Source organism: Macrobrachium rosenbergii, chromosome 24, assembly GCF_040412425.1.
Source record: "Macrobrachium rosenbergii isolate ZJJX-2024 chromosome 24, ASM4041242v1, whole genome shotgun sequence".
NCBI classification, from domain to species: Eukaryota; Metazoa; Arthropoda; class Malacostraca; order Decapoda; family Palaemonidae; genus Macrobrachium; species Macrobrachium rosenbergii.
In genome coordinates this window covers 12,317,173-12,340,903 of record NC_089764.1, presented here as the reverse complement: position 1 = coordinate 12,340,903, position 23,731 = coordinate 12,317,173, and the positions used below count along the sequence as shown (strand labels likewise).

At 35.6% G+C, this 23,731-nt stretch overlaps 1 protein-coding gene across 1 annotated transcript in view; it reads right to left on the bottom strand.

Moving 5' to 3' along the window:
• Positions 1–19,747: 19,747 nt before the first annotated feature.
• The window catches only part of LOC136851871 (retinol dehydrogenase 14-like), a 66,268-nt gene continuing 62,284 nt past the window's right edge, over positions 19,748–23,731 (bottom strand). The window contains exon 10 of the mRNA XM_067126183.1: positions 19,748–20,157. Within this exon, the coding sequence (XP_066982284.1) occupies positions 20,050–20,157 (108 nt within the window). The 3' untranslated portion in view covers positions 19,748–20,049. The remainder of the gene's footprint in view (positions 20,158–23,731) is intronic.

Genomic DNA, 23,731 nt, shown 5'->3' with positions numbered 1-23,731 from the left:
CATTCATTCATTCTTATTTGCTACCTCCAAGGGTTTTCAATTACCTAAGAATTCGCTAGACGTTCACATATTAGATCTTAAAATTTGATAAAAATTTTATGTAGTACGTTTCAGCAATTGGAAACCCTACTGGTTTACAAATCAACAGTGGAGAGAGAGAGAGAGAGAGAGAGAGAGAGAGAGAGAGAGAGAGAGAGAGAGAGAGAGAGAGAGAGGTGTTGCTCGATTAAGCATGCCTTATCCAACTTGTCGAGAAATACAGAAATATGGAGATATTTTCTCGAACATTGCAGATGTGTTTCAAATTTTGTCAAAGGCAATATCATACACAAGCTTCAAAAATCCTGACGGTGATTTGTCAGTCCTTTTGAAAAGAAAAGTGGTATTAATGGGACGTCAAATAATCAAGTCGAAATCCATTAACCTTTCCGTCATTGCCAGAAGTAATGATGGAACACTGATGGAAGCCTACCGCTTTTTGTCGTTCAACTTAGATTAGATTTTTTTTTATTTACTCCTTCCAATAGCTATCAGTACAATTTAATAAATGAACTCTACTAATGTGAAAGAAGACCTGAAAAATTCAACTAATAAATTTCGATGATGGTTGTCTATTTTAATAAAAATCGCAGCGAATGTGGTGTGATATAAGACAGGTGACAAAGAGAATTAACACTGATAGGCAATCCACATCCTAAATTACATTTTTGTCAGTTTCTCATTTGCCAAGAGTTTTGTGTCCGTTTCTGGTTAAGAGAAACAACAAAATAATGAACTCCAATACTTTATATATTCTAAATCATAATGGAAGTCTGGTGAATTATTTTATTACATAAAATCTAATTTAAAGACTCGAAAATCAGGTACTATTTCAGTACATCCATGGTGATTCAGTCAAATCACTCTCTTCTTGTTTTCATGTGAGGTGAATTGAGTTGTACAAGGTCGCAGTTACAGTCCCATTGGTCTTGCTTTTTTTGTGGCTTTCATTACTTTAGCAAGGACAATCTACATTGTTTTCTATTTTAACATGTATTAAAATGCAAATTTAATTTGCAAGTGCGCATGGTAAAAGTTTTCGAATTCGCTGAATATAAACGAAAAGAACACTTCGGCGGAAATTAAATGGGAGAATTTGCTGCTGGTCTTTTTACAACTCAGCAGTATTCCACTTTCTTTAGTTAAAAAAAAAAAAGTAAGTGCGTCTTTCTCAAGGATTCCAACCCGTGAAATAAATCAGAAATTCAGATACTGGGAAAAGTTATGTTATATACAGAAATAATCTGCTGGTTAATACAAAAGAAGATTTTCTTTTTACATATAACAAAAAGAAGATTTTCAGTTTGTTACATGTAAAAAGAAAATTCCATATACTCCCAAAAGATTTATTATGAATTATTCTCAGCCAGTACATCGCTAGCTCTTTCTTAAATAAATGCAAACACCCAAATGTAATGGTAATCAATATTAAACTCTTCTGAAAGTGTTGAGGATCCATAAGGAATCTCGGGGAAGATCTGCGCATCAGTTTTCCCTTGACAGGAAATCAACAATAATGATCTGAGTAGCCTACATGGTTCTGGCTGGTTCTGGTTTCTCCATTAAGCTCCCATAACTGAAGTATCTATTTTTGAAATTTACAACTCTAATGATAAATGTGGTGCAGAATATACAGTAGTTCCTTTGCTACTGATGTATAATTTTTCTGATTATTATACAACTTAGCCTCTTCGAAAAGATAACTATGGAAATCCAGTTTAATCGTATTCCTACTAAAAGAGAACAATAGTATCTGCAAGAACGCTTGCATAAATAACAATTACAAGTTCCTCTCGAAAATTAGGGTTTCCACAATTGGGAAGCCTCTAAGAGATGTAAGATTACTTCCAGCAAGAATTTGAGAAATGAACTTTCCTTTTTTCAGCAGAAAATCAGATAATATTCAGCCATCCAGCGAATCTTGGAAGTGACTGAAGGGTTTGGACAACAAAAAAAAAAAAGACACAAAGTAAGATGACAGTTAGATGTTATGTAGGGACAAGACCTCTCTTCCTTTAATGGTACTAACGAAGACAGGGTCTCTAATATGTGAAAGCTCACTGAATCGACAGATTGAGTGATGCAGAAGGTTTTGTTCTACTCCTGCTATAAAACTTGCTGCTGAGAAGCAGAATCATTAACTGCTTCTCTCTCTCTCTCTCTCTATTTCAAGTTATAGTTATTCAAAATCACCCATCAACGTACTTTCTTTCCAAGTGCTTACGACGCTCTCCTTCATACAATACGGTTATAGTTAACTATGTTATTAGGACTGATTTACATAATAACAAACATAGTTATTTGAAGTGACAAACTATTTTAACAAATCATTCATCAGAATTTATCCGAAGACTTATGCATGTGTATAATCATCTGGAAATCATTCTAAATCAGAATTTATTCTAAGACTTAAACGAGCACGAACAACCTAGTAGAACACTTCTAAATGCAGATTCTAATCCACCTTCTCTTCCAGACAAAGGAAAAATTCAGAAGGTCTGCCATTGACTAAGCACTCCAGTGAAGAGCCAAGTTACAAATGAAGTTCAGTATACCTTTGAAGAGTGGCAATTTCAGCAATATCATGACGACTAGGAACGAGAAAATTCTCAAATACTTCAATTATCAGTCTCTACAAAATTCCAGTTTCAAAAAGGCGGATAAGAACGTTATACATCCTAGAGCATTATGAAAAAAATCTTTGTTTTACGCCAGTAGCTAAAATGTAATCAGGTTCCTGAATTGATATAAATACATGTACTTTCCCAGGTTCCTGAACCGACATGAAATACATGGACTTTCCCAGGTTCCTGAATCGATATGAAATACATGTATATTTTAGTTCAGTTACATTCTATATTTACTATCACTCTTATTTATTGTCCTTTTTATTATTAGTTTTGATTTACTAGGTTGAAAGGAGCTCCCGAATGCAAAACTGGGTGATTGTTTCTGGAGAAAATGTATTTGTGTGAATTGTGACTTGTATTGTCTCCTGCAATAAAGCCGGTTCTCATTTTTCATTGGACTTTAAATCTCAGTCTTAAGATTTGAGAGGAAGACTTTACTGTTTACTTTTCTTTGAGAAATAGAAAAGTCCCTGATATCTAATTGTCTTTATTTTGATACTCTTTGATGAATACATTTATAGTCTGTGCCCTTCAAATTTTTTAGCTATGATAAAGTTACCTGAAGAAGCGAAGTAATATTTTAGTAGTAATTCTTATTCGTGTTTAATCGTTGAATTCATTTAATATACTTAACGAAAAATAACATTCGGAAATATTTAATTCCTGAGTGGAAATGACTGACCGAAACTTATCATTACTGATCTGGCTTTTATAAAGAAGTTTTACACAAAAGAAGGACATTATTAATGACTCACATGGCTAGTCGTTGTAAATGAGATATAGAATAATCTCTCAGCTAACGTTTAAAGCTGAGCTTTGATAGTTGAGTGAAGTGCAATAAGCAACAACTTTGTGAAATTCATCACAGGTAAATGGCGAAGGTTTATATGCAGATCAAATATTTACTACATAAAAATCATTACCCTTTTAATAATGATGCTTTTTTGCTAATCCTTCATACGTACAAGGGTCCAAAACTTTCAATGTGGCTGACCAGTGTTTGCAAGGATCATCAGAATATGGAAAAGACCCAAAGGAATGAGCGAGATGAATAACTGTTTCAGTTTATAGAGATTAAGGTGATAGAAGCGATTGCATATCGGCATAACATTACCGAGTACTTGAAATGGTAAAAGGTGATAATGGCAGAATATTCGGACATGTTTAGACTCCTATAAGTGTTATCCTTCGCGTGTTAAAAATGAAAATGAAAATAGAGATTAAAAAACCGCAACAGCGATAATTACTCAGATTTTCGTATATCATCTTCCAAATGAATAATAACAGAAGTAAAGTAAAATTATTGTTCACAAATTTTGGTGCAATGTTTCGCGATTTTGTTCAAAAGATTCAAATCGGTTTGGCTGAATTCTATTTATCGGTTAGTATTTCAATATAAATAATACTTCAATCACAGGACAGATGGCAATCTCCCTTCACAGTGGCACAAAACTCAACTCGAGTTATATTGATAAATCTGAAACCAAAAAAGCAACATGTTCGGTGGTTTGTGCTGGAATGCTGCGCATTTCTGCTTCTATTTTTGTTTTTTTATTGTTTTCTCTTGGTAGGGCGAGTGGGGTGGTAGGTTCTGTTGAGCTAGCATGAAGTATATGTTGGTTAAAAATGTTCCTTTTCAGGCCTCTGACGAGGAGATTGCTACAGCCATTAAAGGTTTAAGTTCAAAGGATATTAAACATTAGAAACAAAATAATATTAATAATTGACACAGTCGGAAAATCCCAATTTTCCTGTCCAGTTGAACTAAAGCGTAAACTTGCCTGAGCCTCTGAGCAGAGGCTTAGCTAAACCTAGTACTAGCTGCAAATTATATTGCAGGAAAATTAACACTAACATCATTCAAACTATGGATGGTACTAAACCAGATCTTCTCCTTGACAGTGTTCCTTTAGCTAAAGGTAACTCAGAATATCAAATGTTATTCTTAATTGCAAATTCGCTCTCGAGGAACATATCCGATCACTCTTCTTCAAATACAGAAAAAGACATACTGGAAAAAACTTCTCGTGATTTTCAGAGACCTCTCCATCCTCACTGACAAAAATAGAGTTCTGTAAATTCTTTGGTACTGACCTCTGGCCTATTCGTTCAACCAGCTTACTCTGCATCCTTTTCCAGTTTTTATAATTCTGATCACCCATGAATTCATATCTTCCCAGACTGTATATACAGCGCACTATGTAGCTCTAGACATGCATTTAATTCTAAAAGTCTTTTCTTTTATGAGGCCCAGTATCACGCAGAAGTTCAGACAAGGTACGATTGGCCTTTTTCTGCTGAACAGGCTCACATAAATCTCATTTCACGGATTATTTGTTTCATCTTATCTGTTTGCTTATTTCTTTCATATAGTTTATTCTTTACTTGTGTAAATCGATTTGCGTATGTAGTTGCTTTCAAGATCTTAGTATGAAGCTGTGGACTGTCTTTTAATTAGCTTATAGGACTTGTGGCATTCCACTTTGCTAACGAGGGGTCAGCTTGGCTAATAAATAATAATAATAATACTTTGTCCGTATAATCATCAAGTTTTTACTTTTTCGTGAATTATTACATATATATATATATGGGTCAGCTTGGCTAATAATAATAATAATAATAATAATACTTTGTCCGTATAATCATCAAGTTTTACTTTTCGTTAATTATTACATATATATATATATATATATATATATATATATATATATATATATATATATATATATATATATATATATATATATATATATATATATATATATATATATTTAAAGGACACATATATGCATTTCATAGCTTCAATGCTTTAAGATGTTATCGTGGAAGATTCGGTGTAAGAGCGAACTAGGGCGAGAGGTTTGATGCAAGATTGCTGAAACAGTGCATATTTTGATTCCTCAGCTCTTTGCGCAAGAAGCTCAGCAATATTGGAGATCAGGTGATCTCCGAAGCGTTATGTATATTCGTGAGTACGTGCGTTACTTTGATCTAGATTATGCCTAAATCTGCCCTAAAAGTGAGTTTGATCGTTCATTAACGTGACAGAACTGCAGTTGTCCAGTCATAGCTTTGGAGTGGTTCCAGGCTTTGAAAATCGGCAGATAAAGTAGAGTTTCAAATCTCTGTTTTATGGGAGAAAACTGAACTTGTGATTTTTACCATGAATTTCTAATCATTTTGAACTTATGAACTGGTGTGGGAAATTTAATATGAATATTCATACCTCTTTTATATTGTTTTGTTATGTTACGTTTGCCATAGCTTGGCTATGCATTTTACACTTTCCATTATTGTGTTTTGTATTTCATATAATGGAGTTTTCTATCATGTTTAATTCTTTCGACAGATGTCTGTGGACTTGGGAGTTTGAGAAAAAGGACATGCAAATCATTTGCAATGTCAATCTCTTTATGTGGTAGACTGTTTTTTTGACATGACTTTTGGTTATTGACTTGTGAGTATGTGAGATTTTGGGTATTTCCAGGCTATTAGCCATAATGAGACTTCTTTAATCAGAAGTGCTTTGCAGTTTAGAGTTTAGTTATCTGACTCGATAATTCATTTATTATGCATTTTAATCTTTACTTTGTTTTATTCATTTCTTGTTGGGTTATTTGTATAATAAACCTATTTTTGTAGGAACGATTGTGTTTCTTTAAATAGTCCATTTAATTACTTGTGAGAATGAGAGAGGTCGGTAGATCTTTAAGATCACGCTACGTACACTTCAAAAAAAGTGTTGATTCTGTTCTGTAAACATATATATATATATATATATATATATATATATATATATATATATATATATATATATATATATATATATATATATATATATATATATATATATATATATATATATATATATATATATATATATATATATATATATATATATATATATATATATATATATATATATATATATATATATATATATATATATATATATATATATATATATATATATATATATATATATATATAACTTTTGCTGTGACTGGAAAAGGACCATTTTCATGCAAATTGATTCTGTCTTCTTTGTCCTTAACTTCAGTGATGGATCTTCCATAACATACTTTGCTCTGTTTCATAAAGGAATTATTCTGAATAATTATAGTACATATCAATGATATAGTCATTTAGTCGTCCTATTATTTCAGTTAAAAAATGAGCTTACGTCCAAGAACAATTGGAAAGTATCACAGGGCTTCTCGTAATAATAACTAATATAATAATGAAATACATATTCACAAGAATCTTTTTCAAATGGGGTAAACTTTTTACAATAAAAAAAGAAAGATTCTTGTGAAGGGTTCGCCGAAACCTCCATCCACCCTTGAACTTCGAGATGTTCTTCTCCTGGCCAAAAGCTTCCTTCTTCTATGATACCTATAAATTGTTCCTAAGGATCGCTGCGATATTTTTGAGAGTGGGCGGGGAGGCGGGGAGGGAAGGGGCGATTGAACTGCAAGTGTAGGCAGAATTCTAAAAGATTAAAATGCTGGAGAGAGAGAGAGAGAGAGAGAGAGAGAGAGAGAGAGAACAATGTCTCGTAATAACAGAAAGAAGGTGAATAAAAGAATTTAGACTCCGATAGCCAGGAATAAATTTTTGATATTTCTGCTTTGGAAAGATATAATTTGCTTTGGAGAGAAATTTCAGTATTTGTATCAGACTGGCAGGTTTGGGTGGGTCTTATTTCTTTTGGATACACCAAGAATATAACGCCAGTGATACCTAGGTAAAAATACAACAGCACCAGAGGCAATGAAAAGTAGAAAGATAAATATGTATGTGACATAATAATAATAATAATAATAATAATAATAATAATAATAATAATAATAATAATAATATAGTAATAAATACGAATCAAAATTCGCATCTGAGGATCGAAATTCTCCCATTCACCCCAGCACTACAATGCCGCTCGCACGCAAGACGAGCCCCGAACATCAACATGGGAGAGAACATGGGAGAGAAGGTTCCGCCCGAGATGACCTGCCCCGGGCAGCCAATTATAATTCAGCACCGATCAAGAGCCCCCTACAAATACCGACCCGAGAACCTTGTTTCTCCAGATCTTCTTCAACCACGTCCAGAGGATGACCAACGAACTGGTCGAAACATGTCGACGGTACTTGAAATAGAACCTGAATCCAGACGACGAAGGACTTCTGATTGGATATATTTCAATGAAAGACTTCCCGCATTCCACACACTATCCTTTCTCCAATATGAATATCGGCCAGTTGCTGACTAACATCGCTGAGCCCGAAAAGCGAATCATAAGGAAAATAGAAAAGATACTGAATAAGATAAATTCGCATAATACAGCCATCCTTTTTAATAATAATAATAATAATAATAATAATTTCTATATCATGAAAACTACTTTATTAATAATAAACAAATAATATAAAGACTGCATTTTTTTAAAAGGTTATATATGTCATTGTTAGAATTTCTCTCTTTCAAAGTGATACCTAACGTGGGGCACATTTCCAACTCACTGACACTTCAGCTCCGTCTTAGGGTCATAAATCAGTTTTTACTCATTTGATATTAATCTGCCTATTGATATCCCGAACATGTTCAGGTCACAAATCTGAGATAACCAGTAACATTAATTTCTCATGAATGCTTCTCATTTCGGTAATGGGGAACTTTCTATCTTCGCCTGCGATGCCGGATACATTTAACGCTTCTCTGTTTGAAGGGACTGTTTGATATTCGTTACGGAGGTAATTCCATAAATGAAATATTGCTGGATGCAACAGGGCTTATTTTGCTGTTATAGTATTCAAGGTCATCTCATAATACCGTCAATTCGTTTGCTGACCGAATTGTAAGAGTGTGTTTCGAGTTTAGCCTCTTTGCTAAGCTAAAATTCCGAGTCTCCTTTAAAGTTTATGTATCATATATCAGAGAGAGAGAGAGGGGGGGGGGGGTTGGTGTTGGTTTGTGGGAGGACACTAACTATTAACACAGAGTCATCCAGGAAATTTATTCAGTCAAATTTTTCATATAAGATCAAAAGTAAAACGATCCGCCATGTTCTTCATTGCTAAATGGTCTGGATATATTGCATTAGCACTACCATAATTATTTCTTATGCTTTTTAACGAAGTTGATTAGTATACAAATTTCATTATATATATATATATATATATATATATATATATATATATATATATATATATATATATATATATATATATATATATATATATATATATATATATACATTAGGCCACAAATATCGTTTAATATCCATTTCACAATACCCTGGGAATAACAAGCATCCAAGGGGAACTAACAGAGACAGCCCTGTGATCAAATTCACAGTCTAACATTGTTTGTAAACAAGGTGTATAAATTATATATATATATATATATATATATATATATATATATATATATATATATATATATATATATATATATATAATCTATTTGTATTACAGGTAAACTTTAGTACAATATCTTGAGCACCAAAGCAGATTTGTGGAAAGAGTTTTATTACATATCAGGAAGCACTTTTCCAGATAGTTAACATAGTACATAAAACATGAAATAGAAATATGCCATTAAAGCTACTTTGAAGGAAAATGAAATACAGTGGAAGGGAGAGAAAAAATACTTACAGATGAAGTCCCAGTAGATGGGACAAAGGAAATAACTTGTTTTGAAATATGAGAAACAAGAACATGTGAAATGAAAAGATATTAGTGATAAAAAACGTGTGATGAAATATAGTAAGATATTGGTGATTAGAACACAGTCACTTAAGCAGAAATATCATTTTTTTTATCTTGAATAGAAGTTCACCATACTTTTACCATCGCATGACTCAGTATGTGCTTCATCGCTGGTGTTCATTCAGTGTTAAACTATTTACGTTTCCATTTATGAAGCTATACACGTGGAAGTAAAAAAAAAACTTTAAAAATCAGCTTCCTATGAAATGATAAGTAATATTTATAGCCGCCATCTTAGGTGCACCCAGGAAACTTAACGAAACTACCTGGCGGTTCTTTTACCTCTGAGCGCTCTATAACTTTCCTTCTGATATAATTCATAAAAACTCTCATTCTGTACAGGTTTCATTGATATTTTAAACTTTTATCTATTAATGTCAGATATCGTCGACATTTTTGTATTCCACATATTCTTATTTTCTTTATGCCTGATAGAAGTGAATGCATCAACCTCTACATTCAGAGAGAATAAGAAATGAAATAAAATTGTTATAACGAATAGCAATGATATACTGTTGTGTAGTAGAATTTCATGAATTCTCAAGCCTTCACCATCGATTGATGACCAAGTGCCTCTCCTCTCTCTCTCTCTCTCTCTCTCTCTCTCTCTCTCTCTCTCTCTCTCTCTCTCTCTCTCTCGAAGACACTGTGTAACAGACTTCGAAAAGGAAAGTGTACTTTCTATTAAATATTCTGTTACTAATTCTACTACTGCTACGACCACTTCGGGATTGAAGACTACCACAGGTTCCCTTTATATTGCAAAGAATTTTATATTAAAAATTCCATAAAGGATTTTCCACATCGTGCTCCCCTAATGTATACAGGGGCTCCCCATATTAAAGGAATTCGTTGTGGAATTTTCAATCACGTAGAAATAAATCAATGCCTTTTTTTAAGTTTTTCATTCATTTGGTTATAAATCAATATTGCTATTGTTACGGCGATTGTGACAGAGACGTTTCAGTCTGAATAACGAATACTAGCTTCTGGTATATGTAATTGTTATAAAAAACTAAATACAAAAAAAATGTTTTATTTGTTCACCGTGTAGATGCGTATAGCCTATATCAATTCACGTACAAATTAACAGCTCTCCTAGTGCTGGCCCGAAGGATTAGATTTATTTTACGTGGCTAAGAACCAATTGGTTACCTAGCAACGGGACCCACAGCTTATTGTGGAATCCGAACCACATTATAGGGAGAAATGAATTTCTATCACCAGAAATAAATTCCTCTAATTCTTCATTGGCCGGCCGGAGAATCGAACGCGGGCCTAGGAGAGTGCTAGCCGAGTACGATATCGACCCATCCAATGAGGAACCGAAATCCACGATCATGGTCAATATTTTTTACTATATTCGCAAAAGGAAGACTTCTTTCCTTCAGGAGGAAACAAGAGCAGGAGACTGAACTTTTTCTTTGTGAGTGAAAGTTTTCTCCTTTGAGGAGAAAGGTACAATAGTCTTTGGCACAAGGAAAAATTTATGAGCAAAAGCAGTCGTAGCACCTAAGTATGCGTGATTCACCTTTGACCTTGATTTTGTGGCCTACTGTATATGTAGGAGCAAACAAAACGGTTCCTTGGATGAAGAAGAGATTTAACACAATTAAAAACGTAAGCTACAAAATCTAAGGCTGTGACCTCTTTAGCATTGGTGTCACAAGATCAGGGTCATGGGTGACTGAGCTTAAGTGCCTAACGGGAAAAGAATGATGTCACTAAGGACTTGAAACAGACCATAGTTGGCGATGCTTGTAGATAATTGACAGGACATTTTGAATTAAGAATTTAAAAATGCATAAAGGCGACCAGAAGTCCCTTGAAGATATTTTTTTTAATAGTTTGAAGTGCTTGAGGTTAGGAAAAGCTGTGAATGCTGGATACCTAATTGTTGTCATAAACAACGCATAATTTTTGCTTGATAATTGGTTCCATCACATAAGTAACTAATGACCACACTTAGAGTGTTGCATGCTTTATAGCTCCCAAGCAGAGAACACTGGACTACGACAACATATAAGAAAATTTTGACACGAATAAGGTTGATGAAGAACGACATATTTCATAGACGAGGTAAAAAACAGTGAATACGAGTTTACTTCAAAATTTTCATATGTATAGGTGTCGTCGTAAGCGGAATATCGCGCCTGGCCAACAGTAGCAAGAGCAGTTTAAAAGCCGCCACTAATGCTCAGGTATGGCTGCGCAGTCATGCCTGTACAGTCGGCCTGTGCAGGCAAATTTTCATCATTAACGATACGGTCTGTTTCCTCAGTCCTCCGTAGCAGCCATGTCGTCAACACACGGCGCTCTGGCTGTAATTGGCTAGCTGATATCATATAAAAAAAATTCATAACCGTCAAGTAAGACGGCCAGTGAGAAAGTGGTTGAAAAAAAAAACTAATTCAGTACTCCCATATGAATTTGTTAAGAATTTAAATTTGGCCCCAAGGACTTTCATAACGTTTATTGAATATGTTATGAATGAAGGAAGAGTTCCATGGCAAGATAATTGTGTTAATTAAGTTAGTAATTGTTCTTCATCACAAAGTTGACATATATAGTCCTAATACTGTTTTTCCCTGTTTCATTAAAATGCTTAATACCGATTTGTTTTCATTTTAAGAATGACTTTCTTCTTATGATGTGTTAGAAGGAGTGAACATCCATAGTTTACTACAGTTCCTTTGTTTCATTTGTGTGCTGATTAATCTAATTTCATTTCAAAACTGGATTACATGAGATATGAGCAAGGAATAAATATGCATAGTCTAATATTGTTGTTTTTTTTAATCAGAATGTTGAATGTTATTTTGTTCTCATTTTAAAAATGAATTGCATATATGATGCATAATCATGAATAGACTCATCATAGGCTAATTCTTGTTTTATATTATTTCGTCATAATGAATATTTAACCTTGTTTAAAAACTATCCTGCATCTTCAATCTTTTTCTGTTTTTCATCAGCTTTATTATTCTTCCACTATCTCTCCTGACCCAGCGGTATCTATCCCTCTCCATCGCTTTTTCCTCTTTCGCGTATTTGTTTTTTTTAACTGAAGACAAAAACTTTCCAAGCGACATTCCTTCATGTTAAGCATAATAATGGTAATTAAAGAGATTTTTCGATATACATACATACATACACACATATATATATATTTATATATTTATATATATATATATATATATATATATATATATATATATATATATATATATATATATATATATATATATATATATATATATTCACACACATACACGAATATGAAATATTTTCTGTTAAAACAGAAACCCATCTAATAGAAGGAGCCCATAAAAACGCCCAAAAGGTAGAAAGTTATTAATATATTGAGAGAGTATCTTTCTAGAATGTTATGATTGTATTTATAATTGTCGTGTGATTTTTTCTATATTTACAAGAGTGATGTATGTAATTTTGATATACAAGAAATATTCTATGTTGTTATGATAATAATTACTGAAATATCGTCTGTAATGTCAGATCTCAAAAGAATTAATAATCTGATAGCGTGATTTAGCTTCTTTGATAATTTGGTCATGGCAGGCAGGGCAGCCGATCGAGACTACAAAGTCTACCCCAAAGCCAAACCAGAGTCCTTCTAAAAGAAGGCATCGTGCTTACCCCATACAAATGGGAAAAAGCACGTTAAAAGAAGAAGAAGATAATTTGGTGATGGGATCGCTTTTGTTTTGATTCGAACGATAAGTCACGTCAACAGACGAGATAAGAGAAGGGCGTTTGGTCATGTACTCCCAAACGCTTTGTCCAGTACGTAGACAGACGCATCATGCAAGTAATTTTTTTCTTGTTGGGAAAAGGGAAGTATTGCACAAAAGCACGTGGAAATGACGTCATCTAATTTCCTGAACCTGTACCGTTCTGCTTGTTGCATCGATCATGTTGAGATCTAGTCAAAAGTTTTGTCCCAAAACGTTTTTGTATTTAACTCCTTGTCTGCACTGACTGAGTCTTAGTCATATACTGAGAGAGAGAGAGAGGGAGAGAGAGAGTGAAAGCATCAGATTGCTTGCCTAGATAGGTAGCTGTCTGGCGGGGACAGTTTCCTCACCTGGGGAAACACTCCAGGCTCAACAGCCGATTCTTGGCCCAAAAGAGGCCTTGGGCCACCAGCTGTTGGCCAAAAGTGCTCACCCAGAGAGGTAGCTGTTTTTTTTTTTTTTTTTTTTTTTTTGGGGGCGGGTGGCGGATGGCAGTTGCCTCATCTGAGGAAACACTCCAGGCTCAACAGTCAACTCTTGGCCCAAGAGATCCCTAGGGCCACCAGCTGTATCGTTAATATTCTGATAGCTGTTTACCTTATAACTTTCATTATTGCTTCCATCCGTCGTCATACAATTATCATCACAAATCGATTATGAAATTCGATCCTCCACTTTGGACTACACTCATAATTTTGCATGTCAGTTCCCCCTAACAAGGTTGAAAGTCGAACGAGTTCTCTTCTCTCCTCTGCTGTCTGGTGGGGTCTCTGAAGAAGCCTGGATTCCTCCTCCCTTCCGATCAAGGTCTTCAGCTAAGTAAAACCCTTTCCAGGCGCTTCGAAGTTACTTGCTTTACTAAAGCCTTCATTTCTCGAGGCTTTAATATCAGCCCTGATTTGGTCTGCTACATGTGTCTGAGCGAGTTTTACTTTAATCTGTTTTAGTGTATAATTTTCTAAAAGGCTTATGAGCTGAGGTGACCTTAACTAATGTTTGTGTGTAAAACGTAAACTTTCCACATTTTCGATTTCCTCAAACATAACTAGTCAAAACATTCTTGGGTAGAGGTGATTTAAGCTTGTACATTCGGGGCCAAGCTCCCTTTCCAGGAGGACATTATTAAAAATAGTGAGAGTGGGTGGGGTTATTTACCCTTCTCAAGAACTACCAGGCCAGAAATGACCAAACTTGGAAGACAATTTCCATACGTAGTGCAGAATTTGACACTGGATTATAAAGTTTAGGTCAGACACTTGCAAGTGCAACAATTTGGCTCAAGTGAGCAGAGTGGTTCCTGGCCTCTTGTTAGCCTGATTTTAAAAAAAATTAGGATAGAACCAATAGAGAAAAAATAGTGGTATTTTTGGGTCTTGGTTCGGGCGTTCATTTGTTATTTTGAAAGATACGAATTGTAAGTTACAATGACAATTGATTCCTGTTGTTTTTTCAACTTTTTCATGATTTCACTTTTTAAGAGGATTGGAGATCGGTGGTAGTCGGTTTTTATAATAACTTTATAGAAACGCCATGAAAAAAACTGCTCCCAGCCACACATTCGGGCTCTTTAGCTTTACTTTGTAAAAATCCAGATCCTTCTCATCAATTCTGCAATTTTCACAATCTTTCTAGAGAATGCACATTCTCTATATGGGGTATTTGTCACTTGGCCATGTCTAGTCTGGCATTGGAAGCACATTAAGGTGATTAGGAAAGTTTTCTGCTAGGTTTTCAGGCCAGTCGTCTATATAGTAGTCTGTATTTCGACAAAGTGAGTTGCTTCAATTTTCCATTTTGGTTGTGCCCCCATCTGTTAGTCAACCAAATGGTCTATTTACTCATGGAGGCTACGTATTGTAGCCTTTGTTTTTGCAGAAATCACTCCATTTTTTGGGCATACTTGCATTACTTTCCTTTCAATATCTTTCCTGGAAATTTGGTTGCTGGCTGTTTGGAGAAAGATTCGTTGTTCCTTCTTTTGTTACATTACCCAATATTGATGTATTTGCCTTTCAGCTTCTTGATGGATGCGTGGCTATGTTTTCTCATTCTTGCATACCTACGAAGTGGATTATGTACTTGTTGGAGAGAGAGAGAGAGAGAGAGAGAGAGAGAGAGAGAGAGAGAGAGAGAGAGAGAGATTGATTGACGTGGTTGAACAACTCTCGGTTGAAATGCTTACTTTCCTGCCATACTTGGAAACTGTAGGATCTCCAAGTGGCAATCCTCATCCCACAGCGGTCGAAACGTTCATTCTCTCTCTCTCTCTCTCTCTCTCTCTCTCTCTCTCTCTCTCTCTCTCTCTCTCTCTCTCTCTCTCTCTCTTAGGAAGGTGCCTGATTATCATCATTTTTATTGCATTATCAACTTGACTAATTTCAGACGATTTTAATGAGTTTGTCAAACCTATCAACAGCTATGATATATCACCAAAGAATAGTTCTTGTCTGTCTCAGGTTTAACAGCCTGGCAATTTGGTAAGAATACAAAGAAGTCATACGGGGAATATGTTGTTTATCAACCTGCGCAAGGATTTCTGACAAGGTCCACAACAAGATTTCCGCAGTTACTGCTGTGGGCCTCACCAACTCTAAACAGAACCCCTAATCGCTTCAACTGCCTACTCTTTCTTACCTCAGAAACGAAGGTTTAACCTTGTGCCCATTTGCTTTCTTATGTTCATGGTCTTGGTAAGGACACCTGGTCGCTCGTCCATTGGCTTTCGTATGGAAAGGGTATTTTTAAATCCTTGTAATATCTAATCCTGTGACTTTTTACAAATTCTGGTCAGACACTTTTCGGGGTTCCTCCCCTTCTAATTTGGAAATTGTGATGGCTGAGTTTTGATGCTGAACATGTATCTCTCCCTCTCTATCTCTCTCTCTCTGGGCTAAGGTAAGCATCATATTGATAATGAGTCCACAGCATGGCACGATATTTGACTGTCCATTCACTCGTCTCTGCCGTGTCAATCTCTCACTGTTTTGGGTTCTCGAGCTGCAGTGTCATCCGTTGCCACTCACCACACCTCTAAAGGCTCTTGCATTCCTCTAAACACTCATTTTTCGCACCTTATGAGTACCTTATGCTCTCCAAGATAACGCTTTATTATCTGTCGTTCTTTGTGGGTCGCCAAACCTAAGCCTTGACTGATTTCTTACCTTCTCATCCCATGTTCATGCTGACCGAGAGGAAGCTTCAAGAATTTCAATTCTATTTGTCATAGATTTCTTGTAATCGTCAGCTAGACCTTAACCACTTAAGCATTAGGTCTTGCTGATCTGGTTTCCATAGTTACTGTGAGTCCTAATTACCTCTCACCCCAGACTGCTAGTTCCATTAACGCTTGGTCATGTACAGTGCAGACACGTTACAATCCTATTTACTAAGTCCAGTGGCCACCCTCCATCTTTAATCTGGGGATGTCAACGTTTTCCTGTTGTCTGTTAAAAATCCTCACCTCTCCTGATAGGATGCATTAGCAAATTGAATCTCCAGATGCTGTGTGTACATAGGGATTTGCTAAAGTTAAGTGTTTTTCAAAGGTATTCTTTGCATGTTATTTTGGTCACTGTTTAACCGAACTTATCCCCGATTGTTTCATATAAATTTTCATGAACCCAATTGCGTTTTCGAGTAATCAAAGTTCGCATTGTTGAGCCGTTGCCTCTCATACCAGACTCTAAGGTCTGTTGCAATTTTTTGTCGTCTGATTGTCCAGTAATGACCAGATCATATGGATGATTAGGGGTATCTATATAGTATAGCCACTGGCTTCAGTGTAAGATTTCTCACTGCTCACAGTCCTTCTACTTAGCCAATTGGAATGATCATAATAATAATGATAATAATTTGGGCTCAGTCTCCCCTTTCTTATTTCATTTTGATCTGGGCGAGATACGGGCACCTCCATTTCACAACTTCCGGTTGTTATTTATTCGTAGAAGGAGCCCCGTCCAATTGAGGAGAGATTTGGGATATCGAAGAATGGTTGTTTGTGCCGAATCATGAAGCAGCGGAAGTCACTCGTGCAATGTCTTGATTGAAACGCCGAATGCAGACGACAGCAGAGGGACAGCAGCTTTAGTTTTTTCCATCTAATTGAGATAACTTAAATCTATTTAAAATTGTTTTAATAATTGTAAAAAGTGATTGTGATTGACTTGATGAGGGAAGTTTACGGGAAATGATCTTTAGACTGTGAAGGAAAGCATATATCGTTTTATATACCTTAGATTTTACCGATGGTTGAACAACTCTAAAAGTTAGGCAAGCGTGGAAGTCAGTGGTGGGGAAATGTGGCAACACTGGTCTAAATAATTGCCAGTACGGATTTGGCTCCATTCGGTCAATAATCATATATATATATATATATATATATATATATATATATATATATATATATATATATATATATATATATATATATATATATATATATATATATATATATATATATACGAACAAGACTACGTGCCACACGGTGTAGAGGTCGTTTTGGGCAAAAGAGCGAATAATTAAAAACTTTCGAACTCGGCGCTCGGGGCGCAATCTAGCAATCCTTGCGAAAGCCCAGCGATCTTAATCTGCTCGAAGGCCTATGGAAACAGATCCCGTGGAGTAGAAACAGAATCAGCACAGAAAGTTCTAGAAAAAATATCCGGCTACAAGTCTGGATTTTGAGGAGTGTCTATGAGAAGTCATACGTGGGAGGGGCCAATGTGGCAAAGTTTGCGATCTTTTGTAAAAGTATGGGTCAATAAGGCAAGAGAGGCCTAGTGCGAGAGACGCAGTTAGTGCAAGCTCACTGTTACCTGTTGAAAAGGTAAGCTGAGAACATTTTGTGCCCTGGCGTGTAATCTAATATCTTGTTTATGTTTTTTTTTTTTTTTATTATTTCCATTTTTTTTTTTTGGTGAATGACTCTTGCTCTAATGTTGTGAGAATTATCCCACTTAGTATTATACTGGGTAAGTGTTTTTTTTTGACAGATGGATCGTGGATAGAGGCCACAATCATGGGGAACAGAGTGGAAGTCTGTTCAGATATCTGTCTTGACTTAGATACAGACTATAGGCCTGTTGAATCTAAAGTGAAATATTTTTGAAGTGGTGTTTAATAAACCAATTAACTCTATTTTTGTAGTTTACGGTTTGACATGTATATACCTTTAGACAGGTTAGGTAAATGAGAGAGAGAGAGAGAGAGAGAGAGAGAGAGAGAGAGAGAGAGAGAGAGAGAGAGAGAGAGAGAGAGAGAAAGGGGAACTTTTCTACTGTCCACGACAAGATACCAACCGAACTTCAGGTAAGGCCCTATACGCCGGGGGGTGGGTGTTTAATACATACATACATACATACATACATACATACATACATACATACATACATATATATATATATATATATATATATATATATATATATATATATATATATATATATATATATATATATATATATATATATATATATATAATGTCTGTGTGCGTGTGTGCAATATAAGGTGGGAGTGAGAGCTGATTTCTCTCTCTCTCTCTCTCTCTCCCCCAAAGGGAGGAATCTTTACCACAGCTAATCTTGGAAATTTTAACAAAATCCTATTGAATCTGGAGTTACTCCTGTAATGTTCTTTTTGTGTAAACTAATTGATTAAAAAAAATAATAACTTCAACGTTGTATTCAGAGTGAAATATATTGATTACAGCTTAATTATAAATGGCAGAACTGTAACAGTTAAACATTGTTTTACTTCTCACGTTTGAAAGTTCCGTTTGATTGAATCTATGAAGTCCTTTGCTGCTCACACCGTTGGACTGTGGAAAGTCTCCCTGAGGGTGTCGTGTAATTGGGACTTCAGAAGTTCAAGCAGGGATGCAATGCATTACTATCCACAATTCTCCTTGTATCTTAATGCTTTACTTACATTGTTCCTTAATTACTGATTTGCTAGTTTATCTGTTTTTATAATAACTGATTTCCGCTGTCTGTATTTCCCTTTGCCTTCTGTTACTTCTTTCGAATGAACACCGTATTCTTTAGAAGTTTGAATTTTAAGTCTCTGGCCCCTTTGATGGGCTTGTTCCATATGAATAGGGTTCTTCTTCTGAATAATGGTAATAATATAATAGTAATAATAATGAAAATTTGGCTATTAAACCAAGCAGTGGGGCATTTCACGTTCTATAAGCTCAGTTACCTTGTTGTTGTAAGAAATGTATTTTTTTAAAGTGTAGTTTCTAACTAAAATTGGTCTACGAAGAAAGAATTAGCTTAGTTGCCGAACTGGCAATCTTTGGGAAACCCTGGATTTTGCATAAAATACAAAATGGCAGCTCCCGACAGCGGTGAAATTTAACTTTGTAAGCCAACTAAGGTTTCCGCCGATATTTTGATATCAAACGAAAAATACTGTTTACAACAACAACAAAAATAATTCCAGTCGTAGCATTAATTCTGGTCTAATCCTTATAGAAAACTGATATGGATTTAGGACAGTTTATTTGTATCAACACTGTCGTTTTATTGGTATGTTACTATTATTAAAAAAAAAATTGAAAGATTTTTGACTCTCTGGTCTCATAAACACGCACACTTATGTTAAGTAGTTATAAAATCCTTTTTATATATTGGTGTTTTACATTGCTTTGGTAACGTTTATTATCAATCTAAAAACGACGAAAGATCAGGCAATCTTATAATGTCTCGAGTATAATACCCTTTAATATTCTGTAACATGGGCAGTGATATTAGGTCAAATAATCACGCTGTGTACAATATTACACGAAAACCTCAAAATCTATGTCCAGTGATCACAAAACCAGACAGTCCTGACTTTCAAAATCCAGACTTTGAAGCTTTAGTAGTGCTTCTCATTTGGCTGTAGGTCTACCAGTCTCTCGCTGGCTTCCCAGACTTGCTTTGCCAACTCCTCGTTGTTGAGAAGGGCATCTGCCTTAGAAGAGCTCTGGAAATAAATATAAGGAATGACTTTACATGAATAATAAGGGTTCGCATATCAAGAAATGTGACGCTGTCGCTGTCGAACTTCTCAGTTCCAGAGGTTCTTTATTCTTCACACCGTTGGACTGTGGAACAGTCTCCTTTCAGAGGATGTCGTCCAATTGGAACTTCAGAAGTTCAAGCGAAGATGCAATTCATTACTGCCCCAAAGCTATTCTCCTTGCATTTTAATACATTTCTATCTATCTGTTAATTTATTTCTTGTTTTGTGATAAGTGGGATCTCTTCCTTCCGCATTTTTTACCACCTCTTTGGAAGCTTGAATTTAAAGTCAGTGGCACCCTCTTTGTTCCATATGAATAGGTTTCATTTTCTGAATAATAATAATAATAATAATAATAATAATAATAATAATAATAATAATAATAATAATAATAATAATAATTCTGACTATTGCTATATTAATGATGCTTTGCTGCTCCTCACTCTTTGATAGTTGTGCTTTCCTCCTCACGGAATTCAAAGTCTGTGCCAATCGGAAAGATTAAAAAAAAAAAAAAAGACTGTCTGTCAAATGAATGAGCAATTTTTTTTCATGAACACGACATAATTATCCTTAAAATGTGTCACGACAATTGAGCTTTCCCTAATTTGTCGTCGGAGATGATATGAAATAATTCACTTCATCTTTTCCACAGACATTTCCTTGATATGATAATTAATTAACCAGGTTTATCATTTCATTCCTTTTACTTTTCAAAGGTGTCTAACGAATCACTTTTCAATTATGTATAGTTCCTCGTTGGACGGGTCGATATCGTTCTTAATTATTCTCCGACCGGCCAATGAAGAATTAGAAGAATTTATTTCTGGTTTCATTTCTCGGTATAATGCGGTTCGGATTCACAATAAGCTGTAGGTCCCTTTGCTAGTAAGCAATTGATTCTTAGCCAAGTAAAATAAGTCTAACCCTTTTTAGGAGAGCTGTTAATCAGCTCAGTGGTCTGGTTAAACTAAGGTATACTTAACACTTTTCAATTATGAAGCCATTTCTCGCTAAATATTTGTTTTAGGTCCTTCTACTATCACTAAGGACGAGATTTATCTTAGGTCCGTATAGACTGTCTTTAAAAATGGGATTTGTTTTAGGCCCGTACACTACCAATAAGACAGATTTCTTTTGGTTCAGTAGGCTATTCATAAGAATGAGGTGTGGTTTATGTCAGTAGGTTATCAATAAGAATGAGTGTGTTATTAAGGGCAGAGAGAGAGAGAGAGAGAGAGAGAGAGAGAGAGAGAGAGAGAGAGAGAGAGAGAGAGAGAGACTTAAGTAAAACGGATAAAAACTTGAAAGAAATTCCGTGGGATTAAATAAATAGAACATTTTCTTTGAATAATCCCCAATCTTGAATACAACATAAGCTACCCTGATTTGATTGGCACTGTTCCTGAGATTGTCTTCGTGACAGGAAAGTAATGAAAACCTTTTGCTTCCAGGAATGAGAGAGCACATAATGTAAAACTAATGAATAGAAATATTCTTTATATACTTAAACTAGTTACAGAGGCGATCCGGAGACTAGACAACTACAAACTCGGATATTGTAAGTAGCATCTGATTGACTCTAACCTAAGAAACGAATCTCTCCACCTACGATGATTATTCGGCAAATAATAAACGACTATTTGTCTTGATTTCCACTCAGTCAAAATCTAAGTGAAAAGCGCCTTCTTTCCCATCACGATCGATTTCTTCTTTGCGTGGAAGGAAAGCCACGCAGTTTTCTGCTGAAACAGAGTTAAAAAATTCGTCCGAAGGTACTGTCGCGTCAGGGAATAATCTAACAATTGTGTTCTAATAATTCTTTATTCTTCGGAAGATGAACCCTATTCGTATGGAACAAGCCCACCACAGGGGCCAATGAATTGAAATTCAAGCTTCCAAAGAATTTGGTGTCCATTCGAAAGAAGTAATAGAAAGTAATGGGAAGTACGTACAGAGGAGACCAGTTAGAAGAACAGATAAATTAACAAATTGATAAATAAATAAAAATGCAAGTAAAATATTAAAATATCATTATGTTTCGTGTTTATTTTCTGTTCAAAGAAGTAAGACTAAAGCTAGTCATCTATTCACGTCCCCATGGGCCAGTTGTATTTGAAAAAGGCGTTTTTCCTCTTCTGTTCGTTTTTCATTTTTGAATTCTCGTCACTCTTTGAAGAACTTTCAGTGGTGCTCCCCACCTCTCGGAGGCAGCCACATATATCACAGTCTGCGCCCCTTGGACCTCAGTCTGTTTGGGAGAAATGTTGATTTGAACTGAGACTCTGGAGTGGTAAGGTGATGAATTTCAGGCTCTTTGAACTGAAGGGCATTTTTTTCAGTGGTGCTCCACCTTCCAGCAAGATAAGGAGATTAATTTGAAAAGTAAGCATCTCACATAAACATGAGAATTCCCTGATACCGAATGATAAACAGTGCAAAAACATATAAAAACTGTGATGTACAAAATGTCAAGATGTTCCAAAACACAGAGGAGATGGACCTCAACATCTGTTTGGGAGAAAAATGTTGATTAAGTGAAAGGAAGACAATGGAGATAAAAGACTGGAAAAGAAGGTACAGAGCTGAATTTCAGGCTACAGTCATCAAGCATCATCAGGTGAAGGGAACAGACACAGAATGGTTGGACACTCCCTTGCAAGATCAGAAAACGTGATTACGAAATTTGTCAAGAAATGCAGGTCAGGCAATCTGAGATCAGATAAGCGTGAGATCAGGAAAATTCCTGATAGGTCAAAATGGGAGGTCGACAATGATAAACGTGAGGTTAGGAAAAATGATATCAAAAAAACTGTCAGAGGAGATGAAAGTAGGTAAGAAATCTAGGAAGGAAATGGAGGTCAGACTGGGATAAAAACGTGAAAAAACAGGTCAGACAATCAGATAAAAACGTGAGGTTAGGAAATGGAGGTCAGAAATGTGAGGTCAGACAATGTGAGATCAGAAAGCGTGAATCAGGAAACGTGGGTCAGGAAACGTGAGTTAGGAAATGTGCAGACAATATGAGATCAGAAAATGATCAGTAAATGTGAGGTCAGACAATGCAGATCAGAAAGCTTGAGATCAGGAAGCGTGAGATCAGGAAAGGTGAGGTCAGGAAATGTGAGGTCAGGAAATGGGAGGTCAGACAATGTGAGATCAAAAATGTGAGGTCAGGAAACGTGAGGTCAGACAATGTCAGATCAAAAAACGTGAGGTCAGGAAATGTGAGGTCAGTAAATGTGAGGTCAGACAATGTGAGATCAGAAAGCGTGAGATCAGGAAACGTGAGGTGAGGAAACGTGAGGTTAGGAAATGTGAGGTCAGACAATATGAGATCAGAAAACGTGAGATCAGTAAATGTGAGGTCAGACAATGTAAGATCAGAAAGCGTGGGATCAGGAAGCGTGAGATCAGGAAAGGTGAGGTCGGGAAATGTGAGGTCAGGAAATGGGAGGTCAGACAGTGTGAGATAAAAAAACAGGTCAGAAATGCGAGGTCAGTAAAATGAGGTCAAACAATGTGAGATCAGAAA